The sequence below is a fragment of the Cebidichthys violaceus genome, unplaced genomic scaffold, assembly GCF_023349555.1.
Source record: "Cebidichthys violaceus isolate CVI_PGR_0920_01 unplaced genomic scaffold, fCebVio1.0.p SCAF_35, whole genome shotgun sequence".
Lineage (NCBI taxonomy): Eukaryota > Metazoa > Chordata > Actinopteri > Perciformes > Stichaeidae > Cebidichthys > Cebidichthys violaceus.
In genome coordinates this window covers 1,961,789-1,989,734 of record NW_027176539.1, presented here as the reverse complement: position 1 = coordinate 1,989,734, position 27,946 = coordinate 1,961,789, and the positions used below count along the sequence as shown (strand labels likewise).

General features: G+C 45.2%; 3 protein-coding genes across 3 annotated transcripts; 2 read left to right on the top strand and 1 right to left on the bottom strand.

Annotated features, from left to right (window-relative positions):
• The first annotated feature begins 205 nt into the window (after positions 1-205).
• On the top strand, positions 206-2,555 carry nipa2 (NIPA magnesium transporter 2). Its single transcript, XM_068725523.1, has 5 exons — positions 206-353; positions 535-591; positions 942-1,032; positions 1,111-1,271; positions 1,431-2,555. The coding sequence occupies exons 1-5, from the start codon at positions 215-217 to the stop codon at positions 2,072-2,074; spliced, it is 1,092 nt and encodes a 363-aa protein (XP_068581624.1). The 5' UTR covers positions 206-214; the 3' UTR covers positions 2,075-2,555.
• cyfip1 (cytoplasmic FMR1 interacting protein 1) lies at positions 2,489-27,707 on the bottom strand. The gene is made up of 31 exons (XM_068725522.1): positions 27,428-27,707; positions 20,255-20,378; positions 19,468-19,557; positions 19,080-19,157; positions 18,179-18,280; positions 17,889-18,070; positions 17,550-17,646; positions 17,267-17,395; positions 17,076-17,180; positions 16,317-16,408; positions 15,780-15,897; positions 15,021-15,143; positions 14,504-14,629; positions 14,251-14,417; positions 14,001-14,148; positions 12,784-12,937; positions 11,863-12,019; positions 10,938-11,034; positions 10,519-10,595; positions 10,249-10,357; positions 9,846-9,965; positions 9,531-9,730; positions 9,336-9,423; positions 5,792-5,935; positions 5,288-5,378; positions 4,992-5,122; positions 4,790-4,862; positions 4,223-4,317; positions 3,583-3,821; positions 3,241-3,388; positions 2,489-3,088 (listed from the first exon to the last, which is right to left on the bottom strand). Exons 2-31 carry the CDS (start codon positions 20,369-20,371, stop codon positions 2,924-2,926), a joined length of 3,762 nt encoding a protein of 1,253 aa, XP_068581623.1. The 5' UTR covers positions 20,372-20,378; positions 27,428-27,707; the 3' UTR covers positions 2,489-2,923.
• Positions 8,178-8,816, top strand: LOC137883851 (fibronectin type III domain-containing protein 9). Its single transcript, XM_068725516.1, has one exon. The coding sequence runs from the start codon at positions 8,178-8,180 to the stop codon at positions 8,805-8,807; it is 630 nt and encodes a 209-aa protein (XP_068581617.1). The 3' UTR covers positions 8,808-8,816.
• Positions 27,708-27,946: the final 239 nt, after the last annotated feature.

The window sequence follows — 27,946 nt, the reverse complement described above, 5'->3', positions numbered from 1 at the left end:
TGTGTGTGTGTGTGTGTGTGTGTGTGTGTGTGTGTGTGTGTGTGTGTGTGTGTGTGTGTCTGGGACTAGTCGGTCCAACATGTGCTGCCGTCCTCTCATGATGGTTTTCCTCTTCGTGTCTCAGGTGTCTGGTCAGAACTGTTCTGTTGGTGATCATCTCTGTCCGCTGGTAAATGTGACGGACCACCACCACAACGACACATCCAGCCTCACTATGGGTCAGGACCGGGGCAAGTACGACTTCTACTTGGGTCTGGGTTTGGCCGTCAGCTCCAGCATCTTCATCGGAGGAAGTTTCATCCTCAAGAAGAAAGGACTTCTGCGGCTGGCCAGGAAGGGCTCCATGCGGGCAGGTAGAGCAGACACACCTGAGACCGGTCTGGTTACCTGAGACCGGACTGGTTCTTCTTCTTCCTAACAACTTCAAATCACTTCTAATAATGTGTGTGTGTGTGTGTGTGTGTGTGTGTGTGTGTGTGTGTGTGTGTGTGTGTGTGTGTGTGTGTGTGTGTGTGTGTGTGTGCGCGCGCGCAGGTCAGGGTGGTCATGCGTATCTGAAGGAGTGGCTCTGGTGGGGTGGTTTACTATCAAGTAAGGAACAACTGTATTTAGAGCACTGATCACATGACTAGTGAAGAGCTTTTATTTATATATATATATATATATATATATATATATATATATATATATATATATATATATATATATATATATATATATATATATATATATATATATATATATATATATATATATATATAAAAAAAAAAAAAAACAACAACTGTGTTTTAGTATCTAAACTATTCATTAATATGAGAGATGTTCAGACTCCCGGATGTCTTCTGACCCAAAGAACCAAACCCATGTTTACACTGGAGGCTCCTTCACCTCACTGTTTACCTCCACCGTGAGTCTAACTTCATGAGTCTTAATCCTGACAGTGGGAGCTGGTGAAGCAGCCAACTTCGCGGCCTACGCCTTTGCTCCGGCGACCCTGGTGACCCCACTGGGAGCGCTCAGCGTGCTGGTCAGGTACGGACGCCTCGCTGCACCTATACTAACTAACCAACTAGTTTATGACTAACCACTACCTACTAACCGTCTCTGCAGCGCCGTGCTGTCCTCCTACTTCCTGACGGAGCGCTTGAACCTCCATGGGAAGTTGGGCTGTCTGCTCAGCATCCTGGGCTCCACCACCATGGTGATCCACGCGCCTCAGGAGGAGGAGATCAGCAGCCTGGAGCACATGGCCAAGAAGCTGGTGGACCCGGGTACGGAACCATCTGGACTCCAGAGATTACCTCTGAGTCACGCTTCACAACTATTAGAATGAAGCCTGCTGTGCATGATTTGAAGAGACTAGACTTTAATATTTAATATTGAGATATTGATCCAGTGAACCCTTCTTCACTCCCTCTTTTCTCTCTCAGGGTTTTTCATCTTCGCCACCCTCGTGGTCATCGTGGCGCTGATCTTCATCTTCGTGGTGGGTCCCCGTCACGGTCAGACCAACATCCTGGTCTACATCACCATCTGCTCGGTGATCGGCGCCCTGTCGGTGTCCTGCGTCAAAGGGCTGGGCATCGCCATCAAGGAGGCGATCGCCGGCAAGAGCGTGGCGAGGAACCCGCTGGCGTGGATCCTGCTCCTGGGCCTGGTGGCCTGCGTGAGCACGCAGATCAACTACCTGAACAAGGCCCTGGACATATTCAACACCTCGCTGGTGACGCCCATCTACTACGTGTTCTTCACCACCTCCGTGCTCACCTGCTCCGCCATCCTGTTCAAGGAGTGGGGCCACATGGGCGCCGACGACGTCATCGGCACGCTGAGCGGCTTCCTCACCATCATCGTGGGCATCTTCCTGCTGCACGCCTTCAAGGACGTCAGCGTCAGCCTGGCGGCGCTCGCCGTGTCCATGAGGAAGGACGAGCGGGCGTCCCCCGCCGCCAACGGCTCGGCGTCCCACTACGACCTGCTGAGCTGCGAGGACGGCGAGGACCGGGAGATGGGTCTGCCTTTTGAGAGCGTCTCCAGGAGGAACGGGGCCACGGCGTCCTCGTCGGAGCACTGAACTCGCTTCGGCCGCCCGCCGACTCGACAATCAGCCGCGTGAGGACTCTGACCCAGACCCGGACTCTGACTCTGACCCGGACCAGCGGATTGTACTAACGTTTTGATTTGCCTTACTTCTCTCAGACTGGTCATCAGCTAGAACTCCTCTGTAGCTGTAAATATGAGTTGTTTTTTAAAAAGAACCCTTTTGTTATATGTACACGCATACTCATGCACTGACTTCCTTTCTATAAATCAAGATGATGATGATGATGATTAAGGTTTTAATATATATATATATTCTATATCAGGTCCTGCTGACAGTCACTATGATTTTGAGTTTTCGTGATACTTGAAACATTTTTTGTTGGGAGTCGTTCTGAACTTTTGTTTTGTAGCGTTTACATGAAGAGCTCCGGAGATGAAACCAACAGATTTGTTACATATTTATTGAATTAAAATGATTAAAACAAGGCACAGTGAATAAATGCTTAACAGGAGTACGAGCGTCGTTACTGTTCATCTTCCTTTAAAATGTTTATTATTAGCATGCATGTTCAGACGAGCTACCTCCACCCTCTAATACGACTCCACCACCGCACACCCTTAAATACACCTCTAATAAAACCTCTCTCTGCTCGTATAAAACACAGAATAGTTCATCCTAAAAAGGGAATTATCTATTCATATCTGATAAGGCACAAGTGAATACAAAAAATTATAATTCTGACAGAAATGTGGCCCAACTTCCCTACATGTCACGGTCCGGTGCTGCTGGAGACCCACAGTGAAGGAGGAGGAATATCGGTGGGTCGCCTGGTAATGACGACAGTGTCTGGAACTCTCTCTCTCTGGTCCGCTGGGCCGCTCAGCTGCTGGCGAGCGACTGGTGAATCGGCGGCTGGAAGCAGCGCACGTGTTCCACCGGCATGTTCTCTCCGTCTCCAGACTTCAGGTACTTGTTCAGGATGGAGAAGATCTCGTTGTTGAGGATTTGGAATTTGCGGATTCTGTCGACCATCTTCTTCAGAGGCTGGAAGGAGACGAGGCAGAAACACAAAGATCTGAGGATGATGTGTTTGTCAGTTGGACCTCAGCAGCTATAATAAACTGTTCAGTCAACAGTGGTTAAAAGCAGCCCTAGAGGTCCTCATTTCTATGGTGAAATACAAAGGAAGGACTCACCACGCTCTTGATGACCTCGTCCTTGCCGTCGTGTTTCTGCACCTTCAGGAGGTGGTAGCTGAAGTCCAGGATGTCGAAGCGTCGGTGCTGACCCAGCAGAGAGATGATCATGCAGCCGGCCCAGTGGAGGCCGTCTCCGAAGCACTGCCTGAGAACACGGAGCGGGTCAAACACTTCCTCCCTCTGGAGCTAAACCGCTCCTCACCGGGGGTCAGAGGGTTAAATCACATGTTCTGTAGCTGTGTGTGTGTGTGTGTGTGTGTGTGTGTGTGTGTGTGTGTGTGTGTGTGTGTGTGTGTGTGTGTGTGTGTGTGTGTGTGTGTGTGTGTGTGTGTGACTCACTCCACTGTGAACTCGTGGGCTCCCACCGGGATGCAGTAGACGAACTGCATGGCGCTCCAGAGACGGTGGAACTCCACGCACTCGTCCACGTGCATCACTCCGTTGCTGGGCAGCGGTCCGCGCCAGATGGGGTCGTCCAGGAAGCCTCTGACCCGCGTGAGGATGACCTCGAACATGGACAGACCGCAGCACAGACGCTCTTTGGTCAGGAGGTCGCCCTCACGAGCGATGGCGATTTGCTGAAAGAGAAGTGAGACGAATCGGTGGTGTTGAAGCGTCTCAAAGCTGCATTCTCTCTAGTGTCCACCAGGGGGCGACTCCTCTGGTTGTATAGAAGTCTAGTCTAAAATGACTCTACTTCTCTCTTGATTTATTCCCTCAGTAAACATTGTAAACATGAGTTTATGGTCTCAATCTCTAGTTTACAGTCTTCTTCAATACAGCATGATGTTCATTTAGTACATTATGCTCCATTTAGAGTCAAACAGACCATAAAGAGGAGATGATTTAGGGGCGGGGCTACACAGTAATTGACAGGTCGACACCGGAGAGGGAGACTCAAACACTCGAGGACCCGACAGAAGAACTGAACCCTCGTGGACATTTGTCTTTAAACTGACAGCTTCCTGTCTCGTCGTACCTGTGGAGTGCCGAGACGTTCTATCAGTGGAACCAGATGCAGCGCCGTGTATTTGGCCTCCAGGCGCTTCATCTTGGCGTCCAGACGTTCTCCCTCTGCACACAGTGAGGAACAACACAGGATGAGTCTGGAGATCATTTAGATTTGAACAGATCTGGGACCTGTTCCTCCATCACGTGAACACTCACACGGCGTATTATCAGTCAGTCCCTTAAACACACCACCGTTCTGCCTCACTACAGTTTTCAGAATCTTATGCCGTGTTCACGCCAAACTAACCTACTTTGTATCTACGCGTTTGGTGTGAACGATATTTGTGAATCGATCTTAAGGTCCACTCACTACTGCAGCTTTCTTCCAGAGCTTTTGACCACATGCCATGGTCTTCCCCAGCAGATTGTTTGAGCAAAAACTGAGCAAACTGCTGTTTGAACTTCTATATTCATTGTAATTTAAATGAATCGTTGATCTGCTGATGGTTGGAATGTAAACACAACGGGACGTTTGATCATTGAATGATGCTGCTTAAACTCTTGAAGAACCAGACGTTCTCTCTCTGGTTCTCACCTTTGACGTGGACTCTTGGAAGGATGTTCTGAAAAGGTGCAGCGTGAAGCAAGTCACAGACTTCTTCCTGTGACTGAGAGAAAACACACGAGTGAGAACACGGTTAACATGAAGCGAGCGTCCTCCTGAGGAACGCTCTGCAGATAGAATCCATCTGGTTTGAGTTGAAGACATGAAGCAGGTTTGCTGACTCAAAGCGTACCAGACTCTGCTCGCTCAGCAGACAGAACAGCATGGCGTTGCCGACCTCCCTGAGGTTCTGGAAACACACCGTCTTCAGCTCGGCGTACTCGACGATGTCCTTCAGCTGGTGGTGGAAGAACTCCAGGATACCTGGAACACACAGCGGCTCCTCAAGGTTAGAAACAAGAGACGACGCGTCACAGCTGTGTTCATAACGCTCAGCTCGCTTCTCTGATGATATATTCTGATTCATAGAGACTTCATAGTTCCTCTAATGAAGTGTAATAAAGTGTAAAGTGATGAACCGGTCGGTACCTGGGGAGCCGTACTCGTGGCGGGGCAGTCTGCAGATCTTGGGCATCACCTCCATCAGAGTCTTCACGTACTGCATGATGGTTCCCTGAAGCTGCAGCAGAGACGGAGAGCAATGAGCAGCAGCTCCACAGGTCATCATCAATAATAATAATAATAATAATATCTTTAAATGAGAACATGTAGAATAAAATGTTTCTGATGAAATATCACAATTTTAAGCTTAGTTCTGGTTGCGTTTTATGACAGAAGCGTTCTTCACACGTGATGTGTTCAAGGACCGTCGTAAAGATGAAAATCAGACGATAATGTCTGTTTTTACAGCTTCTGTCTGTAATAAACGGTGTCGCTTTGACGATGGTTTAATTACAAATGCTGTATGGCCTTACTGTAACACTCACCAGGCTGGTGACCTCAGAAGCCCCTCCCCCTCACACCTCACTGTAACACTCACCAGGCTGGTGACCTCAGAAGCCCCTCCCCCTCACACCTCACTGTAACACTCACCAGGCTTTTGACCACCTTCAGCAGCTCCTCCATCACCACGGCGATGCCCTGATATCCCAGCAGCCGGCACATGACCTTGATGTGGGGGGGGCCCACGAAGTTCCTGTAGGTGCTGAAGATGCTGCTGTACGCCAGGTTCAAGGTCTGCAGGAGAGAGGAGACCCGGGGATGAGGATGATGAAGATCAAAGCCGGTTCTCCCTAAACCAGCAGGAGGCGCTCCAGATGTTTTAATAAACAGAAGAGTAACAAACTGTTACTCTTCTGCTCTGAGCCTGTGATCTTCTCCTGAAGGGGGCAGCAGAGAGCTCTGCCTGCTGTCGTGTTCTAGTGAACACGAGGAGTCGTCCTCTGGGGAGCATGAACATCCTCAGACAATCAGGCCAGCAGCTGTTCACACAGACGGACCAACTGGACTCTTCAGCCTCCTGCTCTACTCTGTCACCAGATTATCATCTATGAATGATTATTGTTTCTTCTGCTGTAGTTCAAATGTTAACGTATGTAATGTTTTATTTGTACCTGCTGGTTTTTACATATTATATATTTATTTTAAATGTGATTGTTTAAATATTATTTGATTTAAATATTTATATTTACATATTTTTATTTATTTACATATTATGTATGTATGTTTGAATTAATATATTTTCATATTGTCCATTTATTTAATTTTTGTATTTATTAATTTTAAAATGTATTTATTTACATATTCTTTATTGTATTATATGTATTTATTTGTTTATTTAGTGCGTGTATAAATCTGTAAAACACAATGACAATAAAAATCATAACTGAAAAATATATATTATTATCAAGAATGATTATTTAAATATTCACAATGACCCATTTGACGTGTGTAAAATCCACAAGCTCTCTCTCTCCTCACTGCTCTAATCCAGACACTCTCACTAGAGAGGCAGAGAGACAAAGACACAGCAGAGACACAGCAGAGACAAACACTCAGCAGAGATAAAGACAGAGCAGAGACAAAGACTCAGCGGAGACAAAGACACAGCGGAGACAAAGACTCAGCAGAGACAAAGACACAGCGGAGACACAGCAGAGACAAACACTCAGCAGAGATAAAGACAGAGCAGAGACAAAGACTCAGCGGAGACAAAGACACAGCAGAGACAAAGACACAGCAGAGACAAAGACTCAGCAGAGACAAAGACACAGCGGAGACAAAGACACAGCAGAGACAAAGACTCAGCAGAGACAAAGACACAGCGGAGACAAAGACACAGCAGTGTGGAATGAGTGTGTAGCAGCGTAGAGGACGTCTCTCTGGAGACGGATCGGTTCGTTCAACACGTGTCGCCTGTGTTTCTGGTGAGTCACACTTCTAGTTATTCTCTTCATAAACTTGCTCATTACCATATTATATGATATCTATCATTACCATATCATACATATCATTACCATATCATACATATCATTACCATATTATACATATCATTACCATATCATACATCATTGTGTTTCACAGCGGACGGAACAGAAAGACGTGTGAAAAGCTGCATTTTACTCCTGAATGATTGTTTAAAATACCGTGTTCTTTGAACGCATCTTGTTGAGCACTCGTTCAGTTTTGATGTCATTCACTTGGTTCCCTGAAGATGAAATCTTATGTCTTTGTCTTGCGTCGTCTCCACCATGTGTCAGACTATTGTTCGGTATTCTGTGAGTCTTAATACTCGTTGGGTTGAGCCTCTGCATGAGGTCATGATGCTGAACATCTGTGCGTCTCTCTGCACTCAGATTATCCTTCATACCATGCTTATTATCCCCAGAGATTCTTCTTTCACCGCTTATGCTCTTTGTGTGACGGCCCGGCGGGACACCAGCGCTGAGACGGAGAACACGTAAACACGGAGGAACGCTTCGGACCAAACACCTCGATGACGACGTGACCATATCGTAGAACATTTAGTCACCGGAGGCTGAATCAGAACCCAACGTATTCATTCTGTCCTCCATCAGAACGTTAATATGATCACACCGGCTGTTGTTCTGAACTTCTGTCGCATCTCATTGAACCTAATCTTATTGTACAGTATCGTATCTTTGGTATCGTACTGATTCACATAGTTTCGTACCTTTAAAAAGACAACGTCACATTACGACATCCAAAATCTGAGACGATATTTAGTCTCATATCTGGACTCTGATGTCTATATCTGCCTTTATTAAAAGGTGCTGTGATCAAAAACACCAAACAGGCGACACAACGCTGACAAACTGCTGTTTTCACTCTAAAATGAGGACTTGAGAGAGACGCTTCCTCACTGTCTGCCTGTGTTTCTGTCTCAGGTCCACACCGTGAGGACACAAAGACCCGAGCGAACGGCTGACAGGCGGAGGACCGGGAACCGCCTGGCACCATGGGGGTCGCGGTCTACAACGTGTCCGCCACCTCGGCCCGGGTGAGCTGGCCGTCGTCCCCCGGCTGCCTGGACACCTTCTACAGCGTCATGTACGACCCCAACTGGAACAACCTGATGATGGGCTACAAGCGCAAGAGCTTCATGCACGAGGAGCGCATCCCCGTCAGCCAGACCAGCACGCACCTGGCCAACCTGCTGCCGCAGACCGCCTACTTCCTGTGCGTGACGTGCCAGGCGGCCAACCCGGCGCGAGACCAGTGCCAACTGTTCAGCACGCCGAGCGACAGCGGCGAGGGTCACGACCGGGCGGGCTGGGAGCTCGCCGTGGGCGTGTGGCTGACCTGCTGCGTCCTGCTGCTGGTCATCGCCGGCATCCTGCTGTGGGGGTGCCTCCGCGCCGCGTGCTCCGCCCCCGACGGCCGCCGCCTCGCCGTCGCCTCCGTCCACCGGGACGCGTCCGGATCCGGCCGCCCGTTCGCTCCCAGACGCAGCAGCGGGGACGGAGCCAAGCGCGCCGGCATCGCGCGGCCGCCCCCCCTCCTGTCCACGCAGACCGCCGGACACATAATTACCCAGGACCACGAGATGAGGACACTGGCTAAGCTGTCTGGCAGCGAGCCAGCGTGAATCTACCGGATTGAGGTCAGCGCAGCATTGTTTGTGCCCCGAGCTTCTTTATCCGCTGATGGGACTCATGGAGCCCTGAAGGCGTCACGGAGAAGACCAAACACACTGATCCGCTCTTCAGTCCCTCATACTCTAGTCCTATGATTAATATCATCATACTCTCATAATATCATCATAGCCTCATACTTTACTCTTATATATTATTAATATCATCACGTACTCTTTGTCATCCGTCCACTAGCCCTGTTTATATTCAGTTGTCTCGTGAATTTGAATTAAACTTTTGTTTTAGTCCGTTGAAAAGAAACATAAATATATAATAACAAAAATTACAATAAAAAATATACAAAAAAACCCAACTATTTTTTTCTATCACACACACACACACACACACACACACACACACACACACACACACACACACACACACACACACACACACACACACACACACACACACACACACACGCGCTGTCCATCAACGTGACAGAAGACGAGAGCGTACAGAACTAAACACAGCGTCCTGACCTTTGACCCGTACAGGTACTGGGGCTGAGCGTTGGGCTGCTTGTCCCTCTGGAACTCCTGAGAGAACGGCAGGACGGTGCGGACAAACCTGGAAGCATCCATAAGAGACTCATTAGAAACCAACATCAGGGGCTATAACGTGTGTGTGTGTGTGTGTGTGTGTGTGTGTGTGTGTGTGTGTGTGTGTGTGTGTACCTGTTGGTGGAGCCGTTGTAGCAGTAGTTGGGCAGGAAGTCGTAGTTGAGCTCCCAGAAGACGTGTAGGGTGATGCGTCCGTACGGCGCCGACACGTTGTGGTTGGCCTCTCGGAACATGGCGTCCATGCTGTCCAGGGTCAGGAACTTACTGAGGAGCTTGTGCGTCATGCGGTTGATGTCCAGGAGACCTTCCAGTTCCTTTTGACCACACACACACACACACACACACACACACACACACACACAATGAAAACAGTGCATTACACAGAGAAAACAACAGTGATTCGTTGTGAAAGACAGAGGTGAGGCGCACCATGATGGAGGTGAGGTCCTCGCTCTCGAAGCGGTTGATGGCGAGCTCCAGAGACTTGTAGAGGGCGGCGGAAATCCTCTGAGTGATGAGTCTGTTCAGATCGATGGAGCGGCCTAGAAGCTGAGATCCACAGAGGAGTTAGTGAGACACAGGGAGGAGGACAGAGAGAGAGACAGACAGACAGACAGACAGACAGACAGACAGACAGAGAGAGAGAGAGAGAGACAGAGACAGACAGACAGAGAGAGGCTCGGTGTGGTGTGTTGTTGTTGTTGTGTTGTTGTGGTTGTTGTGTTGTTGTTGTTGTGGTTGTTGTGTTGTTGTGGTTGTGGTTGTTGTGTTGTGTTGTTGTTGTTGTTGTTGTGGTTGTTGTGTTGTTGTTGTTGTTGTTGTTGTGGTGTACCTGGACGTGGCGCTGCTTCAGCAGCGTCTCGTAGCGGTTGGAGGCCGGCCAGGGGATGTTGGCCCCTTGGTTCTTACAGTCGGTCCTCAGACGCTTGTCCAGCAGGAGACTGAGAGATTCACAGAAACAGAGGAGAGTTCAGTCACTGGTACACAATCACACCCATCAGAGCAGGTTCAGGACGGTGGTCTCTGGAACATCAAGTCCTCCATCTCTCTAGAACCAGAACCACGGTGACTAGAAGTAGAAGAACAACACGTCGTCACCTACCTTCCTGCTAGGATCTTGTAGTAGGCAAATATCTGATCAGCCAGCTTGTAGACGAACTGGTCGAAGCACAAGTTCACCTGAAACACAAGAGGATCAAATGAACACCGTTAAACCTGAGACGACCAACCAAACCACTTCTTTTAACGTTTCAGAAGCATTCTGTCAAAGGACAGAAATGGCCTTTTATTAAAACTGCTATAAAAACACTAGATGTTAATATTATTTGACACTGAGTTACACGTTTTAACCAACTTCAGTACTGATCAAAACAACTACATATCAGCATTTTAACCGTTTGTTTTCATGACACCATATATATATAATTATTCTGTGTGTATTAGATGTGAGGGAGCTTTACTTAAAGAACACAGAGACTGAGGTGGAGGACCTCCTCCGTCACACTAAAGTACTCCGATTACCTCGGCCTCGATTTCATCGTAGAGGAACTGCTTCTTGAACTTGGTCAGAGCGTAGTGAGCGCTGTCGTTGTACAGGTCCAGAGGATACAGCACGTACCTGCAGAGTCGAGCACAAACCAGTTCCTCATGAGTTCCTCGGTCTGGAAGACTAGAGGAACCGCACTGGAAACTTGTGTAGCGGAGAACCTTAGACGAGAGGTTCTCCGTCTCAAGTGTTTCTTTACTGTGCAGTCAGACAGAAATACGCTTTGGTTCCTGAAACTGATTCCCGTCAGTATTAAACATGTAGATGGTTGAACTACAGCACTGATGATTGGTGCCGGTTGATGCTTAATGGCTTCTGTGAAAAGCTTCCTCGCTCCCATCAACACATAATCCTGCAGGAAAGATTTAAAACTCACATGACAACATTTACACTTAATCCCATTTTTAGCCTTTTTAAAAACAATGAAAGACGAGAAGAAACAAAACACGGTTAATGACACACAACCGTCCAATCACACTCTAGAGAACCCGTTTGATCCAGAGAGACAACCTCCGGTTCTTTAAAGTTCTTCAGTTCTTAACGTGTTGAAGCTGCATTCTCTCTAGTGTCCACCAGGGGGCGACTCCTCTGGTTGTGTAGAAGTCTAGTCTAAAATGACTCTACTTCTCTCTTGATTTATTCCCTCAGTAAACATTGTAAACATGAGTTTATGGTCTCAATCTCTAGTTTACAGTCTTCTTCAATACAGCATGATGTTCATTTAGTACATTATGCTCCATTTAGAGTCAAACACACCATAAAGAGGGGATGATTTAGGGGGCGGGGCTACACGCTGATTGACAGGTCTCTACCGGAGAGTGGTTGTGTTGGGACCATCACATGAAACTATTGAATAACAGCCATCAAATCCATCAGAAGGATTCTTCAGGAGGTACTCACTCCATCATGGACGCCTCCTTGGTCTCCAGGATGTGGTCCGTGAGGATCCAGGGCATGGACATCTCGATGGGGAACTGGATCCTGCGGCCCATCGTGAGCTCCAGGAAGAACTCCCTGAACCAGAGCTGAGAGAGGTCACAACACTGCTGCAGGGTCTCTGCACAGAGGAAGAGGAGGAAGAACAGAGCAGAAACTCTTCATCTGTTCACTGTGACGGTTAAAAAAACTTGATTTACACTCTACGGTTAACAATAAAACTTTATTTAAACTCTGACGGGTAACAATAAAACTTTATTTACTCTCTACGGTTAACAATAAAACTTTATTTAAACTCTGACGGGTAACAATAAAACTGTATTTACACTGTGACGGTTAACGATAAAACTTTATTTACACTGTGACGGTTAACAATAAAACTTTATTTAAACTCTACGGTTAACAATAAAACTTTATTTACACTCTACGGTTAACAATAAAACTTTATTTACACTCTACGGTTAACAATAAAACTTTATTTAAACTCTACGGTTAACAATAAAACTTTATTTACACTCTACGGTTAACAATAAAACTTTATTTACACTCTACGGTTAACAATAAAACTTTATTTACACTCTACGGTTAACAATAAAACTTTATTTAAACTCTGACGGGTAACAATAAAACTTTATTTACACTCTACGGTTAACAATAAAACTTTATTTACACTCTGACGGGTAACAATAAAACTTTATTTACACTCTACGGTTAACAATAAAACTTTATTTACACTGACGGGTAACGATAAAACTTTATTTACACAATGTAACTCAGCGTTACCAGCTCTGTCTGTCTGTCTGTCTGTCTGTCTGTCTGTGTCTCTCTCTCTCTCTCTCTCTCTCTCTCTCTCTCTCTCTCTCTCTCTCTCCCCTCTTCACTCACCGCTGAAGTTCAGCAGATGTGTGTAGAAGAAGGACTCGCGGTGGAACCTCTCGATGTCCAGGATGGTGGGGCCTTCCAGGCCGCTGCGCAGAGTCTTCTTGGAGCCACTTTTGTCTGCGATGAGAGACTCCAGCATGGTCCTCACCATGTAGAGCTGCAGGGACGGACGAGGACATGAATGGGTTTTAGTTCAGATGTGTGAAACCAGGTCTGTGTTTGACACATTTAGCTGTGGAGGGAACCAGTGGTGAGCTCTGTATCATCCGGTGGATTCATCAGCTTCATCACGCGTCCGTTAACTCCTGGATTCTAATCTCTGTGACGTCATTAAAAAGCACTTTTAACAGGAACGTGTCTCCTCTCTTTTTTCTGCTCTTTCCATCACAGCAAACCTTTTAGCTACAACCCTCTGACCCGTTCTCATGACCTCCATTTGTTGATTCGGGGAGATAAACAGACGGTGACCGTTTAGCTTCACAGGTCTGCACCTGGAATACAGATTAGTTCTGGGAACGGAGCTCTAATCTGATGAATCTGTGTGGTTTGTGCTGCTAACAAAAAGAAATGACGGCACACACCATAAAGCACAGATGATTAGTATTCAGCTCTGAGGCTAATTAATAGAACAAAAGAGGCAGAGCTCATATTATCGCTCTCCTCTGATAACTGAGCCGTGTGAGCTTCATGAGCCTAAGTTAAAGTGGGAAAGGACAGCGAGAGGAAATGTGTTGTTAACCCTCTGAACCCCAAAACCTGAGGTGGCTTTGAAAAGCACATTTTCTTTTTAATCGTCAACATTTTTCATAACCAGAATCTGTAAAAACGGACACGATCGTCAGATTTCCAACTTTCTGGTGGTCCTTAAACACATCATGTGTGCTGAACGCCTCTGTCATGAAAAAGAATCAAACTAAAGCTTAAAATTGTGATTTGTCATAAAAATCACTTTATTCTAAATGTTTAAAAAGAAGTAACCAGATCCTGTACATTTTCAAATTTTTGTAAAATAAATTATCTTCAATTTGTTAAAGTTAAAGCTCAGTTTATACTCGCCGTAGTGAAGCCGGCGCACAATCATGTGACTGTTAAATAGTTAAATGATTAAAAACACGATTTACACGTCTGTGGATCCTAAAGATCCTCCGTTCTGTGGAGGCTCACGCTGCGGCGCCATGTGGGAGTTTAAACAGCTTTATGACGGTTTCACAAGCAGAGACCTGAGTGCTGGAGGGGCCCACTGCTCGGCGAGGAACCTTGATATCGAAGCCGCCCTTGGGATCTTTCTCTCCGCGGAGCGCCGGGTCGTTGTGAGGCTCCCGGCCCGTCTCCCAGTCACACACCGTCTTCCTGATGGCCTGGAGGACGCTGCACACGGAGCACAAACACAGTTTGATTGTTCACAAATGCACGACCGCGTTTGGGGTGACGTCGTTATCGGTCCCGCGGCTGAGACCCCCCCCCCCGTACCTCTGGATGACGTTCTTCTTCTTCTTGATGGCGTGTCGCAGCGGGTCGCGCAGAGTCACCTGAGCGAAGTCCTGCAGAGCCGAGAAGATGGTGTGACGGATGGCGTGATTGAACACGCTCTCCATGCGTCCCATCAGCACCTGCAGCCCCTTAATCATCGCCATCACCTGCAAAACACACGACGCGTTTAACCAGACGACTCCTAACACGTGATGAAGAGGAGCAGGATGAGGAGGATGACGTCATCACTGACCTCCACCAGAGCGAACTTCTCCTCGCTGGTGTAGTTGTATCTGGTGGCTCTCTCGTACTCCTCGGCGTTGTCGGGACACTCTTTGTTGGAGTATTTATCGGTCGGATGAACCAGTTTCCACGAGTACTGGGAAATATTTTAAGAGATGGAACCAACATCAAAACATAATTCATATTAAGCCACGACCAACAACAACACTGAAGAGGAGAAACTGCATCTTAACTCATAGATATCAGATGATTGTTTATTGTATTACAAGCTCTCTGAAATGCTTTAAAATGTTTAAATATGCAAATGAGGTATTATGTAATGGTAACTTTTGGTGAATTTAGTAGAAATCTACAGACGCAAACAGACAAAGTAGTAAAATAAATGTTTTATCTCCTCTGGTCTGAAAGAAGACGAGTTATGGAGCAAAAAAACGCCTAACTCAACTTGATGACCTTTGTTGGAGAACTTGGAAACTGGAAAATGTAAAGTCAGTCTGAACTACAGCTCCACTCTTTGTCTTCCTCACCACTTCCATGACGTGAGCGCTCCACTGGGACAGCAGCTGGATGCCCTGCAGGGCCAAGTCGAACAGCTTCCTGTACTCGCCGTCGGTCTTCTGGGCCTCCTGACGCCCCGAACCCGTCACCACCTGGAACCATGACACAGATCAACACACCCAACCATCAAACCATGACCTCACAGATCAACACACCCAACCATCAAACCATGACCTCACAGAACAGGCCTCTGAGGAGAGCGTAATGAGTGAAGTCACAGTGCAGCACAGAGGATGTGACGATTAAAGTGACTTTTCACATTCTACACATTTCATCAAACAACCCTGATCCAGTCCGTTACATTTTACTTCTGAACCAAAGTGGAATGTGAGCGCCTGACAACCCAACAAGACATCTGCTGAACGTTACATCACCGGCGAGACGACACACCAAACAGCAGAGAGCTCTCGAGGTCGACTAGTTCAAGCAGACAGGTGGTGGGATGAACTTAATCTCTTTTTCATTTTTGAAATGGGCTCATATCTGAGAGAAAGGTGAACATATGCTGTAATGTGCTGATCCGCTCTTCAGCAGCATCAGACGGGAGAACCAGCTCCAAGGTAATGTTCTGCTGTGGACTCCTAAAAGACTTCAGAGTTTTAAAGAGTTCAGATTCACTAAAGGCTCATGTACTGCAGTAGAACAGTGACTGTGGAGGAGAACCTCACACGGACACACTACAGAACGTCTCTACTGTCTCTTTAAGGATCGGTGATCTTCACACTAACCTCACTGTTGCTATAGCGAGCTAGCTCCGAGATGAAGCGCATGTGATCGTCACGGATCTGAAGCATCTGCTCACAGATGTTGTACTGAGGGCTGCTGGATATCGAGGTGCAGGTCCACCTGGAGGGAGAGAGAAAACACACATTAATAGAGGAGGAGGAGGAGGAGGAGGAGGAGGAGGAGGAGAAGAAGAAGATGGAGAAGAAGAAGGAGAAGGAAGCTCTTTAAACTTATTTGTACATTCATGTTAGTGCAGTTCAAAGTGATCAAAGATCAGTGAGACCGTCGATACAAAATATATAAAATAAATCAAATAAATAATTTAGTAAAATCAACAAATAAAAATAAAATAGAAAAGTGACGACATCACCTAAAAGCCAGTCTGTAAAAATGTGCACAACTCTTGATAAATAAATGATTGAATATAATAATTCAATGACTGAGGCTCACAGAGACGTTCTGGTCAGACCAAAGGTGTGTGTGTGTGTGTGTGTGTGTGTGTGTGTGTGTGTGTGTGTGTGTGTGTGTGTTCCTCTCACCTGGACTTGTTCTCCTCAAAGTGAGCGCTGGTCTTGATGTAGCGGGACAACTCGATCTGCATGTCACCAAACAGAGGGACCACCTGCAGTTGCTGTGAACACCAAGACATAATAATGTTCTTAGAACTCGTGTTGTGAAGTTAAACATCATAATTCATCTCTAATATCTATTTCATATTCATGTGAAAACATCTCCTTCAAACTACTGGATTTATTCAAGCTTATCACCAAAACTAAATTTTTGAGTTGCACATCAGCCTCCACACTGACCCTAGTGCACACACACACACACACACACACACACACACACACACACACACACACACACACACACACACACACACACACACACACACCAGACGTCATAAGAGCAACACTAATTTATCAAAACCAAGATGGCCGAAGGAAGGGCGTGGCTTATATGGATAAATTCGTTTGGCGCTATATAGTTCATTGTCATAGCGCGACCATGTGTCCAAACTACACCCCATTGGACGCTGCACTTCCTTCGGTCCGGATCAATAAACCCACCAAGTGCAGAGTTGATTGGAAGAACGGATCTCGAGATATGTGAAAAACACACAGACAGATTCTTAGCTTTGTAGTTACATTAACAGCTTGTTTTTAGGCTGATATTTTAATGTAAATAAAAAGTAATTTAAAAATGATTTATGGTGAGCAGGAAGAAAACAGTGTGGTGAATTAATACAACCTGAACATGTTCACATGTCTATATTTGACATCATGTGTCTTCCATACCTTGAAAAACTTGTCGATCTTGGTCAGGTTAATCCTCTTCTTAGCATCCAGTTTGTAGATGTTGCTGCTGTTTCCATCCATGAGGTACAAGCCGAACCCCATCACCTAGGAAGGGGAGCAGTGGTTATGTGTGCAGGGCGTCCATTACTGTCAATGACGGTGGAATCAACAGAAGCAATGGTGCACTTTACTTTGAGCAGCATGTGCTTCTCGTTGGGAGTCAGGTACATCTTGTTCTCGTAGTACTCGACACACAGGTTGACAATGTCGGCCAGCAGCTCCTCGTATCCATTAATCACCTCCAGCTGCTGCTGCAGAGACTGTACACAAAACACAGATTACTACATTAGACTTCTGCTAAGAAACTCTCTTTTCTTTACTCGCTTTGCTGAACATGAAGAACATTCTGATGATAGACGGGCAAGAAAACTGGAGCAAATATTGAATGAACAGTTTGAAGTTCTTCTGACCAACCTGAGTGATTTTGTTGTGGTTTGCCAGGAACATGGACAAGTTCTGAGACTCCTGGATGGACGAAGGCTCAGACATTTTCCTGAGGAACTGAGCAGCTCTGAGAGAAGATAACAAAAGGTTTGGATTTAATTCAAACATTCACACCGGCAGGAAATGGAAAAGGGTTAATTCATGATAGTAGTCTGCACATCAATGTGAACATTAAAAACAGAAATGCTAAAAGTCCTGTTTACATCCCCAAAATGATGGGAACTGTAGTTTCAAAGCTTCTATCTTTATGGACGCTGAGCGCTGCTGCCCTCTAGTGTCTGTGGTGTGTCAGTGCATGCAGTTTAATACCGTTTGTAGGCCGAGTGGTCGTTCTTCACGCTGCACTTCATGTTCTTCAGCTCGTCCAGCACGGCAAACATGTTGATGAACTTCCCGAGAGTCAGCAGGTACGCCTCGGAGACAAAGTCCTTACGGCGCTCAATGTGACAGAGACGCCGGACCTCTCCACAGAAACGGTCTATCGCTGTACGCTGGGGGGGGGGGGGGGGGGGGGAGAAAGAAAGAGAGAGACAGACAGAGGAGACGTTAGGTTTCTGTGACTGTGGTCAGAATAACAGCTTCATCTGAATATAACTCACCTGGAAGTACATGAAGTTCATCAGCTTGGTGACTTCAGGCTCCAGAACCTCTACGGTCTTCTCATAGATCTCCACTCTGTTGGGCTGCTCGTTACATTTCACCTGAGACGGGAACAAATGATAGAAAAGAAAGGAAACCTCATGAAGCAAATTATCCTCAAGTCACAGAGAGTCTAGAAGCTGGACCCATTTCTGCTGAGAAAATTACTAAAATAAAGAGAATTGATTTTCTTGTTTCAGCTCCAGATGAAGTATGATGATTTAACAGGAGACACTACAGGTGAATACAACATTTGTAGTATCAGTGACTAGCTGTGGTATCAGTGATTATCTGTAGTATTAATGATTACCTGTGGTATCATTGTTTACCTGTGGTATCAGTGATTACATGTAGTATTGGTTATTACCTGTGGTATTGGTTATTACCTGTAGTATTGGTTATTACCTGTAGTATTGGTTATTAACTGTAGTATCAGTGATTACCTGTAGTATTGGTTATTACCTGTAGTATCAGTGATTACATGTAGTATTGGTTATTACCTGTGGTATTGGTTATTACCTGTAGTATTGGTTATTACCTGTAGTATTGGTTATTACCTGTAATATCAGTGATTACCTGTAGTATTGGTTATTAACTGTAGTATCAGTGATTACCTGTAGTATTGGTTATTACCTGTAGTATTGGTTATTACCTGTAGTATTGGTTATTACCTGTGGTATTCGTGATTACCTGTAGTATTAGTGATTACCTGTAGTATTGGTTATTACCTGTAGTATTGGTTATTACCTGTGGTATTCGTGATTACCTGTAGTATTAGTGATTACCTGTAGTATTGGTTATTACCTGTGGTATTGGTTATTACCTGTAGTATTGGTTATTACCTGTAGTATTGGTTATTACCTGTGGGATCGCTCGTGAGCAGCTCCTCCAGGTGTACAGCATGATGGCGTACTCCTGCCCCTCCTCCAACATCACATTCTAGTTCAACAAAGAAAAACCAGTCAGAAGATCAAGAGACTCACATCCTGCAAACACACACACACACACACACACACACACACACACACACACACACACACACACACACACACACACACACGGACTACAACACCCATGCTCCACTGCTTCTTTTCTGCCTTCATACAAAGTGCTGTTTGATTCAGAGCCCGAGCACTAATTAGACACAAAGACCCAGTATTCCTGGTGGAATTCATCGAGGCCCACCGAGCCACTACTGAGGTCAGAGAGTAGAATAGAGTAGAGTAGAAGTGTGACCCTGCTGCTGTACCATGCTGGAGTGGACCGTGGCCTGCTCGATGTATCTGGCGATGCCGGTGACGAACGCATTTCGGTCCTCAAAGTTGGTGTTGAAGTTGGGCTGTGGGAAGATGGCAGGTTACGTTACAACAGTGACCCTGATGAGGCAAATAACAGGCATACAAAGGCTCTATAACTAGCATATAATAACATATAATGGGATTATAACAGGCATAAAACGGGTCTGTCTCAGGCGTATAACTAGCATATAATAACATATAACGGGATTATAACAGGCATAAAACGGGTCTGTCTCAGGCGTATAACCAGCATATAATAACAGGCATAAAACGGGATTATAACAGATATAAAACAGGTATATAACGAGCATATTATAACGTGTCTCTGGCATAACAGACAAGCGGTTAAAAGTACTTTATTTAGGGACTATTTCACGTTGATATATACTGAGCTATACAGGATCTTTCCAGGAAATATTGATATCCTATCGTAACAAGTGGTTGTTGTAGGTTCTTCAGAGTGGATTTGAATAATGGGGCAGATTCAGACATTATTGATCTCTTATGGAGACACTCTTTGTGGAGCTCTGTGCACTCAGAGCGTCCTTCTTTATTGATTTATTGATCATTCTACTTGTATTCTCTGAACCTGCAGCACATGAAACGTCTCCATGTCTGTCCGTCTTCCACCGAATCCAAAATAACCTTCTGTTGACTAGTGGACGTCACAGCGACTTAGTGATGAATGGAAAGTAAAAGAAGATGTCAGCGAGCAGACAAAGCTTCTTCCTAACAGACCTGGAACATGACGGAGGAGGGGAGGGGCTCGATGCAGGGCTGCTGGTCCGGGAGCGGCAGCTCCTCCAGCAGGTCCACGTTGGAGAGGGCATCTTCTAAAGTCACTGTGGACGCCATGCTGCTGCTGCAGAGGACGAGAACAACCATCACGTTTACACAGTCTGTCTGCACACGTCGCTCTTTATCAAACACGCACAAGGAATATCATCTCTGCTGTGTTTTATGTTGTACGTGGTTTTCTCTGGTAGAGACCTGTCAATCACCGTGTAGCCATTTTCTCATAGACTTCAATACAACCAGAGGAGTCGCCCCCTGGTGGACACTAGAGAGAATGCAGCTTTAACACATGAAGCTTTAGTGAGGGCACACAACCTGCAGGCCGTGATGAACGTCGTTTTCTGGCTTCACTCCGTTAACCATTAACTACACTTAAACCCCGCGATGAAGAACGAGAGGAACCTTCGGCTCTGAGCAGAAGCTTCACAGAGATCTCCAGGTTCCTCTTTGTGGCTTTAAAGCAGCTTCCTCACAATCAACCAACAAGGGAAGCGTCTGTCTGACGTCCAGCTCGATGTCTCACCGCCGTGTGTGGAGACATCTCCATGTGAATCAGACCCGTCCTGACTATTAGTTCATTTAACGTTGAGCACATGGTGCTGCTTCAGCGTGTGAAGCTGCAGACTCATTGTTTCACTTCACACACACCGTGTGAAACTATACATGAATGTTGCTCCCATCATGCATCAGGGATGTTTTATGTAACTAATTCCAGGAGAGGTTAGTTTGACATGAAGCAGATGTAGTGTAGCACAGTGAAGTAAGCGTGAATGAACCTCTGTGTATCAGTGGAGCTGCAGGCTCTGCTCTGCATTCTCACACCGCTGACTGCTGACTGCTGGAACGTCACCGACGGCCAACAATCAAAAAACCTTTTGCAATCAGAAGTGACGGCCGCTCAAACAATCCACAGCACAAAGCTGGCGAGCGTGTGCACGGGTCAGAGGTCAGAGCGGGTCAGAGCGGGTCAGACCTGCTGCTGTGCAGACGGACGTCCAGCACCGAGAGGTGGAGGAGAGAGAACATCTGGAGATCCATCTTATGAGAACGAATGAATCATGTTCTCTCCTCTGCAGGTGAATCGTTTGTTCTTGTAATACTCAGTTTGGCCACAAGAGGCTGAAGAGCACCACTTCCTGTGTTCATGTGAGACTAAAAGCGACGCACGATTAAATTCCTACTAAACTAAAAGGTTCATATATTCAGTAACTATATAAACACATTTAATGTTGTCTGTTTGTTTGTTTGTTGTTCTATTGGCCTTAATTAAACTTGATGGTAGAGTGGAACATGAGCCAAAGAAGAACCCGTCAAATACATTTGGATCAGAACCACCCAGTACTTTGTCACTTCCTGGTCTCTGTGGAGGTCTGAGCTCTCTGAACACAGTGAGGAGCTGGACGACTGACACGAGCTCACACACGCTCAGAGAATTCTACAAAGTGAGTTTGAACACCAGAGAAGAAGAAGCTCAGACAGAGACGATGCTACGCTAACATACGACTTCCTCTTATTTCAGAAATAAAGGTATATATATATATATATATATATATATATATATACACACACACACACACACACACACACACACACACACACACATAAATTAATTAATCCATGAATAAATAAATAAATAATATATATAAATAAATAAAATTTAAATATATATATAAATAAAATAATATATATAAATACATAAAATAAATAATTCAAATATATAAATAAATAAATAATGGAACTTCTTGGAAAGTTAGGCATCGTTAGTACATATTTATAATTCAGAAAAATATTCAATATGTTTTGACAAAGTACTTGACTTCACACAGGAGTAAATCATTGAACAACACTCACATTAAAGGAACCTCATGGTCATCGTTTGATCTCTAATAAACAGAACGTGTTGTGAACACATGAAGACCTTCTGAAATCACACGCTTTCTCCTCAGCAGCAGACGAGAGACTCTCTGTTAGTTTCCTGTTGTGTCAGGTTATCACAGTTAGTGAACTGTGAAAACATGACTGTGGTCACTTCTTCTTTATTCCTGTTATTCACTCAGTCTCTCCTCAAACTGTCACACCAGCCACTGAGAGGTAGAATCACTGATCATTAACTGCATGTTCTGTACATTAGTACATCTGAACAGCTGTCCAGATCCCTGTTGGTTTGATATCACGCATTAATCTCCCTCAGCTGAAGTGTTTCCATCACTGGACGATGACGCTTGTTGAAGACACTTCAGAGAAGTCAGTGAATATTCAGAGTCTCAGTTAAAGTAGAGGAGGTATAAATAGGTGCGGTCGGTTGTGAAACACTGTTTCTTCTTTTGAAACGGGGAAGTGAGAAGAGAGGAGTCCTCCACTGAAGAGCTCATTAATGATTCACACCAACAGCAGAGGAAGCAGGAGACAGGAGGTCATGTGACCCACTGTCACCTCTCAACAGCCAGCCGAGAAACTGAAAGTGACGGACAGACACATGAACACATGAACCAGAGGGAGGAATGAACACATGAACACATGAACCAGAGGGAGGAATGAACAGATGAACCAGAGGGAGGAATGAAAACATGAACACATGAACCAGAGGGAGGAATGAACACATGAACACATGAACCAGAGGGAGGAATGAACACATGAACACATGAACCAGAGGGAGGAATGAACACATGAACCAGAGGGAGGAATGGAAACATGAACACATGAACCAGAGGGAGGAATGAAAACATGAACACATGAACCAGAGGGAGGAATGAACAGATGAACCAGAGGAAGGAATGAACAGATGAACCAAAGGGAGGAATGAACACATGAACCAGAGGGAGGAATGAAAACATGAACACATGAACCAAAGGGAGGAATGAACACATGAACACATGAACCAGAGGGAGGAATGAAAACATGAACACATGAACCAGAGGGAGGAATGAACACATGAACCAAAGGGAGGAATGAACACATGAACACATGAACCAGAGGGAGGAATGAACACATGAACTAAAGGGAGGAATGAAAACATGAACACATGAACCAGAGGGAGGAATGAACACATGAACACATGAACCAGAGGGAGGAATGAACACATGAACACATGAACCAGAGGGAGGAATGAAAACATGAAGTAGTCTGGACAAACTTAAACTCTGCAAACGAACCAAAGAGGAAGCTGGACGGTTCCTGTTGAGACGTCTGTTCTGATCAGGGCCAAGTAGAAGAGGCAGCTCATGTGTGTGTGTGTGTGTGTGTGTGTGTGTGTGTGTGTGTGTGTGTGTGTGTGTGTGTGTGTGTGTGTGTGTGTGTGTGTGTGATTACACAGTAAGGAGCTTAAACCAGCCTCTGGAACAGACTGGGTGTGTCAGGCTGAGGGCAAACACACGCTCTGAACCACCAGCACCACGGATGACACCGGGACCCGGTTCACTGAGGCACCGCAGAAACAACCCACAGATCCACACGGTACATTTGCTCTCTTGCTTCTGCTGCTCTGGACTGAAATAAAAGCAGCAGCAGGACAAGAAGTCAGAGCCTGCAGGTGATTGGTCACACTGTGCAACCCTGGAGGAAGCGCCTCGAGAACGAGGTGTGAAAACACCTCGTTTTGCAGGAAATCACACCAACAATGGAAAGCAGAATCAATCTGTAATCTCCAAAAACGCTCACGCTGCACTAACAACACTTCCTGAATGTGGTTCAACAAGCCGTATACTTAGACACTCTGTTATCTTGAGCCAAACATCTCCATGCAAACGTCAAAATGAAGACCCCGTCTGAGGCCTGGATCTGGTTCATCTTGACCCTTTTATCCATCGACTTCTACGTCAACTTATTGTCTTCTCACATATATTTAAAAAGGGAACCTCCAGCTACAAACCCTGCTTTAGACTTTATTAGTTCTAAGTTTGGATGAACAGACAGACGTACCAGTCCAGGAGCAAAGACACCAGACTCCATTCACTAAACAGTGATTTTAGTGATTTAAAGAGTTCAGATCCACTGAAGCCTCAACAACACAGAGTCACTGCCAGACAGAGGTGATGTAGAGGTAGAATCAGTGATGTAGAGGTAGAATCAGTGATGTAGAATCAGTGATGTAGAATCAGTGATGTAGAGGTAGAATCAGTGATGTAGAATCAGTGATGTAGAGGTAGAATCAGTGATGTAGAATCAGTGTTGTAGAGGTAGAATCAGTGATGTAGAATCAGTGATGTAGAGGTAGAATCAGTGATGTAGAATCAGTGATGTAGAGGTAGAATCAGTGATGTAGAATCAGTGTTGTAGAGGTAGAATCAGTGATGTAGAGGTAGAATCAGTGATGTAGAGGTAGAATCAGTGATGTAGAATCAGTGATGTAGAATCAGTGATGTAGAGGTAGAATCAGTGATGTAGAATCAGTGATGTAGAGGTAGAATCAGTGATGTAGAATCAGTGTTGTAGAGGTAGAATCAGTGATGTAGAGGTAGAATCAGTGATGTAGAGGTAGAATCAGTGATGTAGAATCAGTGTTGTAGAGGTAGAATCAGTGATGTAGAGGTAGAATCAGTGATGTAGAGGTAGAATCAGTGATGTAGAATCAGTGTTGTAGAGGTAGAATCAGTGATGTAGAGGTAGAATCAGTGATGTAGAGGTAGAATCAGTGATGTAGAGGTAGAATCAGTGATGTAGAATCAGTGTTGTAGAGGTAGAATCAGTGATGTAGAGGTAGAATCAGTGATGTAGAGGTAGAATCAGTGATGTAGAATCAGTGATGTAGAGGTAGAATCAGTGATGTAGAGGTAGAATCAGTGATGTAGAGGTAGAATCAGTGATGTAGAATCAGTGATGTAGAATCAGTGATGTAGAGGTAGAATCAGTGATGTAGAATCAGTGATGTAGAGGTAGAATCAGTGATGTAGAGGTAGAATCAGTGATGTAGAATCAGTGTTGTAGAGGTAGAATCAGTGATGTAGAGGTAGAATCAGTGATGTAGAGGTAGAATCAGTGATGTAGAATCAGTGTTGTAGAGGTAGAATCAGTGATGTAGAGGTAGAATCAGTGTTGTAGAGGTAGAATCAGTGTTTTAGTGAATGGAGTCTGGTGTCTCTGTAGAGATCAGAGATAACAGAAAGGTCCGTCTGACAGCGAGGTGAGGAGCAGAGAACATCCTGAATACAGCATTCACTTCAACTGAGAGACGTTCTTTTAGGACTCTAGAACACATCCACAGCAGAACTTTGTTCTCCTGTCTGGTTCTATGAACTCATGCACTGTAGTAGAACAGTGACTGTGGAGGAGAACCTCACACAGAACATCTGTACTGTCTCTTTAAGGTTAAAGCATTGTTCAACATTAAACATTCGCTCACAGAGCCGACAAAAGAAAACACAAACTCTCTCTTCAGTTTCAGTGGCTTCACCGCTGTCATATATACACATGAATATACAGACGACGTTCTACCACAGAAGAAGAAACAGCTGCACAGATGTGGTTTGACTTTCAGTATCATTCACCCCATGGTCCTCCCTCGATCCCTCCTTCCTTCCTTCCTTCCTTCCTTCCTTCCTCTGAGCTAACACTGATAGTAGTGCAGCGACGGATAAGTTCACAGCGAGACAACATTTGACAGTAGTGAGTTTTTGTTGCCTGCAGCAGTGGAAAGAAACTACGTACATTTACTAAAGTACTGTACTTAAGTACAATTTTGAGGTACTTGTACTTTACTGCAGTATTTATATTTTCTGATACTTTATATATCTACTCCACGACACCTCAGAGGGAAATATTGTACTTTTACTGCGCTACATTCATCTAATAACTGAATGCAAATTACTTTGCAGATTCAGATTATTAATACAAAATATGAATCAACATGTAATGTAACCAGTGAACATTTCCTGTTCACTGGTTGCAAAAAAGCCAAGATGGCGACGGCCAAAACACCAAACTCAAGGCTTCAAAATGGCCGTCCACAAACCACTGAGAGACGTCGTGATGATGAAGCGGACTATGCTTTAGGGCGGGGCTACCATGTGATTGACAGGTCTCTCTACCAGAGACGTACACGGCGTCTTTACATCACTCCTCAAGTCCAAATATGGTCACTTCCTGCTCACCTGGTTGCAAAATAAAACCAAGATGGCGACAGCGAAATCGCTGAACTCGGAAGCATCAAAATGTCCACAAACCAACGAGAGACGTCAAGATGACTATGTCCTCTTCTTATACACAGTCTATGGTTATAATCTACTTTCGTCCAATACTTATTTTTCCTGATTGGAGCTTGAACTCACCACAATGTAGGTCAATGGAACCAATGGCGCTCCTGTATCAATACATTATTGCCATGCTAAATATCTATACTACGCTGCTGTAAAATAATCCAGCAGAAATAAAGCCGTCCTTCCAAATATGGTCACTTCCTGTTCACTGGTTGCAAAAAAGCCAAGATGGCAACAGCCAAAACGCCAAACTCAAGGCTTCAAAATGGCCGTCCACAAACCACTGAGAGGCGTCACGATGATAAAGCAGACTATGCTTTAGGGCGGGGCTACCATGTGATTGACAGGTCTCTCTACCAGAGACGTACATGGCGTCTCTACGTCACTCTTCCTCAAGTCCAAATATGGTCACTTCCTGCTCACCTGGTTGCAAAATAAAACCAAGATGGCGACGGCGAAATCGCTGAACTCGGAAGCATCAAAATGTCCACGAGTGACGTCAAGATGACTACGTCCGCTTCTCATATAGAGTCTATGGTTGACTGCCGAACATATGTTTTCCAAAATAAAGTTCCCATGGTGGTCAACCGGAAAGGGGGCGGGACTTCACCTCTCTAGAACTAATCAACTCCCTACTTTTACTTTTAGTACTTTTTAAGTTTTAATATTTTGGATGCAGAACTTTTTCTTTATACAGAGTATTTCTACTCAGTGATACTAGTACTGTTACTGTAGTACAGCTGTGAGTACTGCTCCAACATGTATCAGTGGTGGTAGTAATGGCCGCCTGAGATTAGTCTCAGCTCGGAGCCACAAACACGCAACAAGCTGCTGTAATTACGCTCCATTTACTCTGAAGTCCTGAAATAAGCGTCCGTCTCTACAGACTGTGGACTTTATTCCCAAACTAAGAACTTTTACTCACCCGGAGTTTTGTCGGTTGAACGAGGAAAACTTTCTGCGGTTATGACCCAAACTAACACATTTAATCGGAATGTGGATCCCCGCTGTCGACCGAAGAAGAAGAAGAAGAAGAAGAAGAAGAAGAAGAAGGATCCAGATTTCTTCTGAAGTCAATCCTCGAAGTTTTCGTTCGGAGGAATCTTCTTTTCTTCTTCTTCGGGTGTTATTATCATGGTAGGGAGGAGCTGGGAGTTCTAGTCCCTCAAACAGGGAAAAACTCAACCGGAAACTGCCGCGGCGGTTAGCTGCGGTGCTAAAGCTGAGCTCCACCGGGGCAGGGAACGAGGAGGGAGGAGGGAGGAGGGAGGGGGGAAGGTAAGGTCATAGGAATGTACAGTAAGCGAAGGACCCGCCCCAAAGTATGGCGGGTGACTTCCCCAAAATGTAATACAGGTTTTTGTTTTTTTAAATATTGTAGTATAATAATTACATAACTACAAATAAATAGATTAATGAATAGTTAGATGGATATTTAGGAGTG

Bases quoted from the DNA above. Each gene is read 5' to 3' on its own strand.
- nipa2 (XM_068725523.1), top strand. From the start codon at position 215: ATGGGTCAGGACCGGGGCAAGTACGACTTCTACTTGGGTCTGGGTTTG. The intron at 354-534 runs GTAGAGCAGACA...GCGCGCGCGCAG, and splicing joins GAAGGGCTCCATGCGGGCAG to GTCAGGGTGGTCATGCGTAT. The intron at 1,033-1,110 runs GTACGGACGCCT...CCGTCTCTGCAG, and splicing joins GCGCTCAGCGTGCTGGTCAG to CGCCGTGCTGTCCTCCTACT.
- LOC137883851 (XM_068725516.1), top strand. From the start codon at position 8,178: ATGGGGGTCGCGGTCTACAACGTGTCCGCCACCTCGGCCCGGGTGAGC.
- cyfip1 (XM_068725522.1), bottom strand. From the start codon at position 20,371: ATGGCGTCCACAGTGACTTTAGAAGATGCCCTCTCCAACGTGGACCTG. The intron at 10,596-10,937 runs GTAATCGGAGTA...CTTGTGTTTCAG, and splicing joins ACGATGAAATCGAGGCCGAG to GTGAACTTGTGCTTCGACCA. The intron at 5,379-5,791 runs GTGAGTGTTACA...TCTCTGCTGCAG, and splicing joins TGAAGGTGGTCAAAAGCCTG to CTTCAGGGAACCATCATGCA.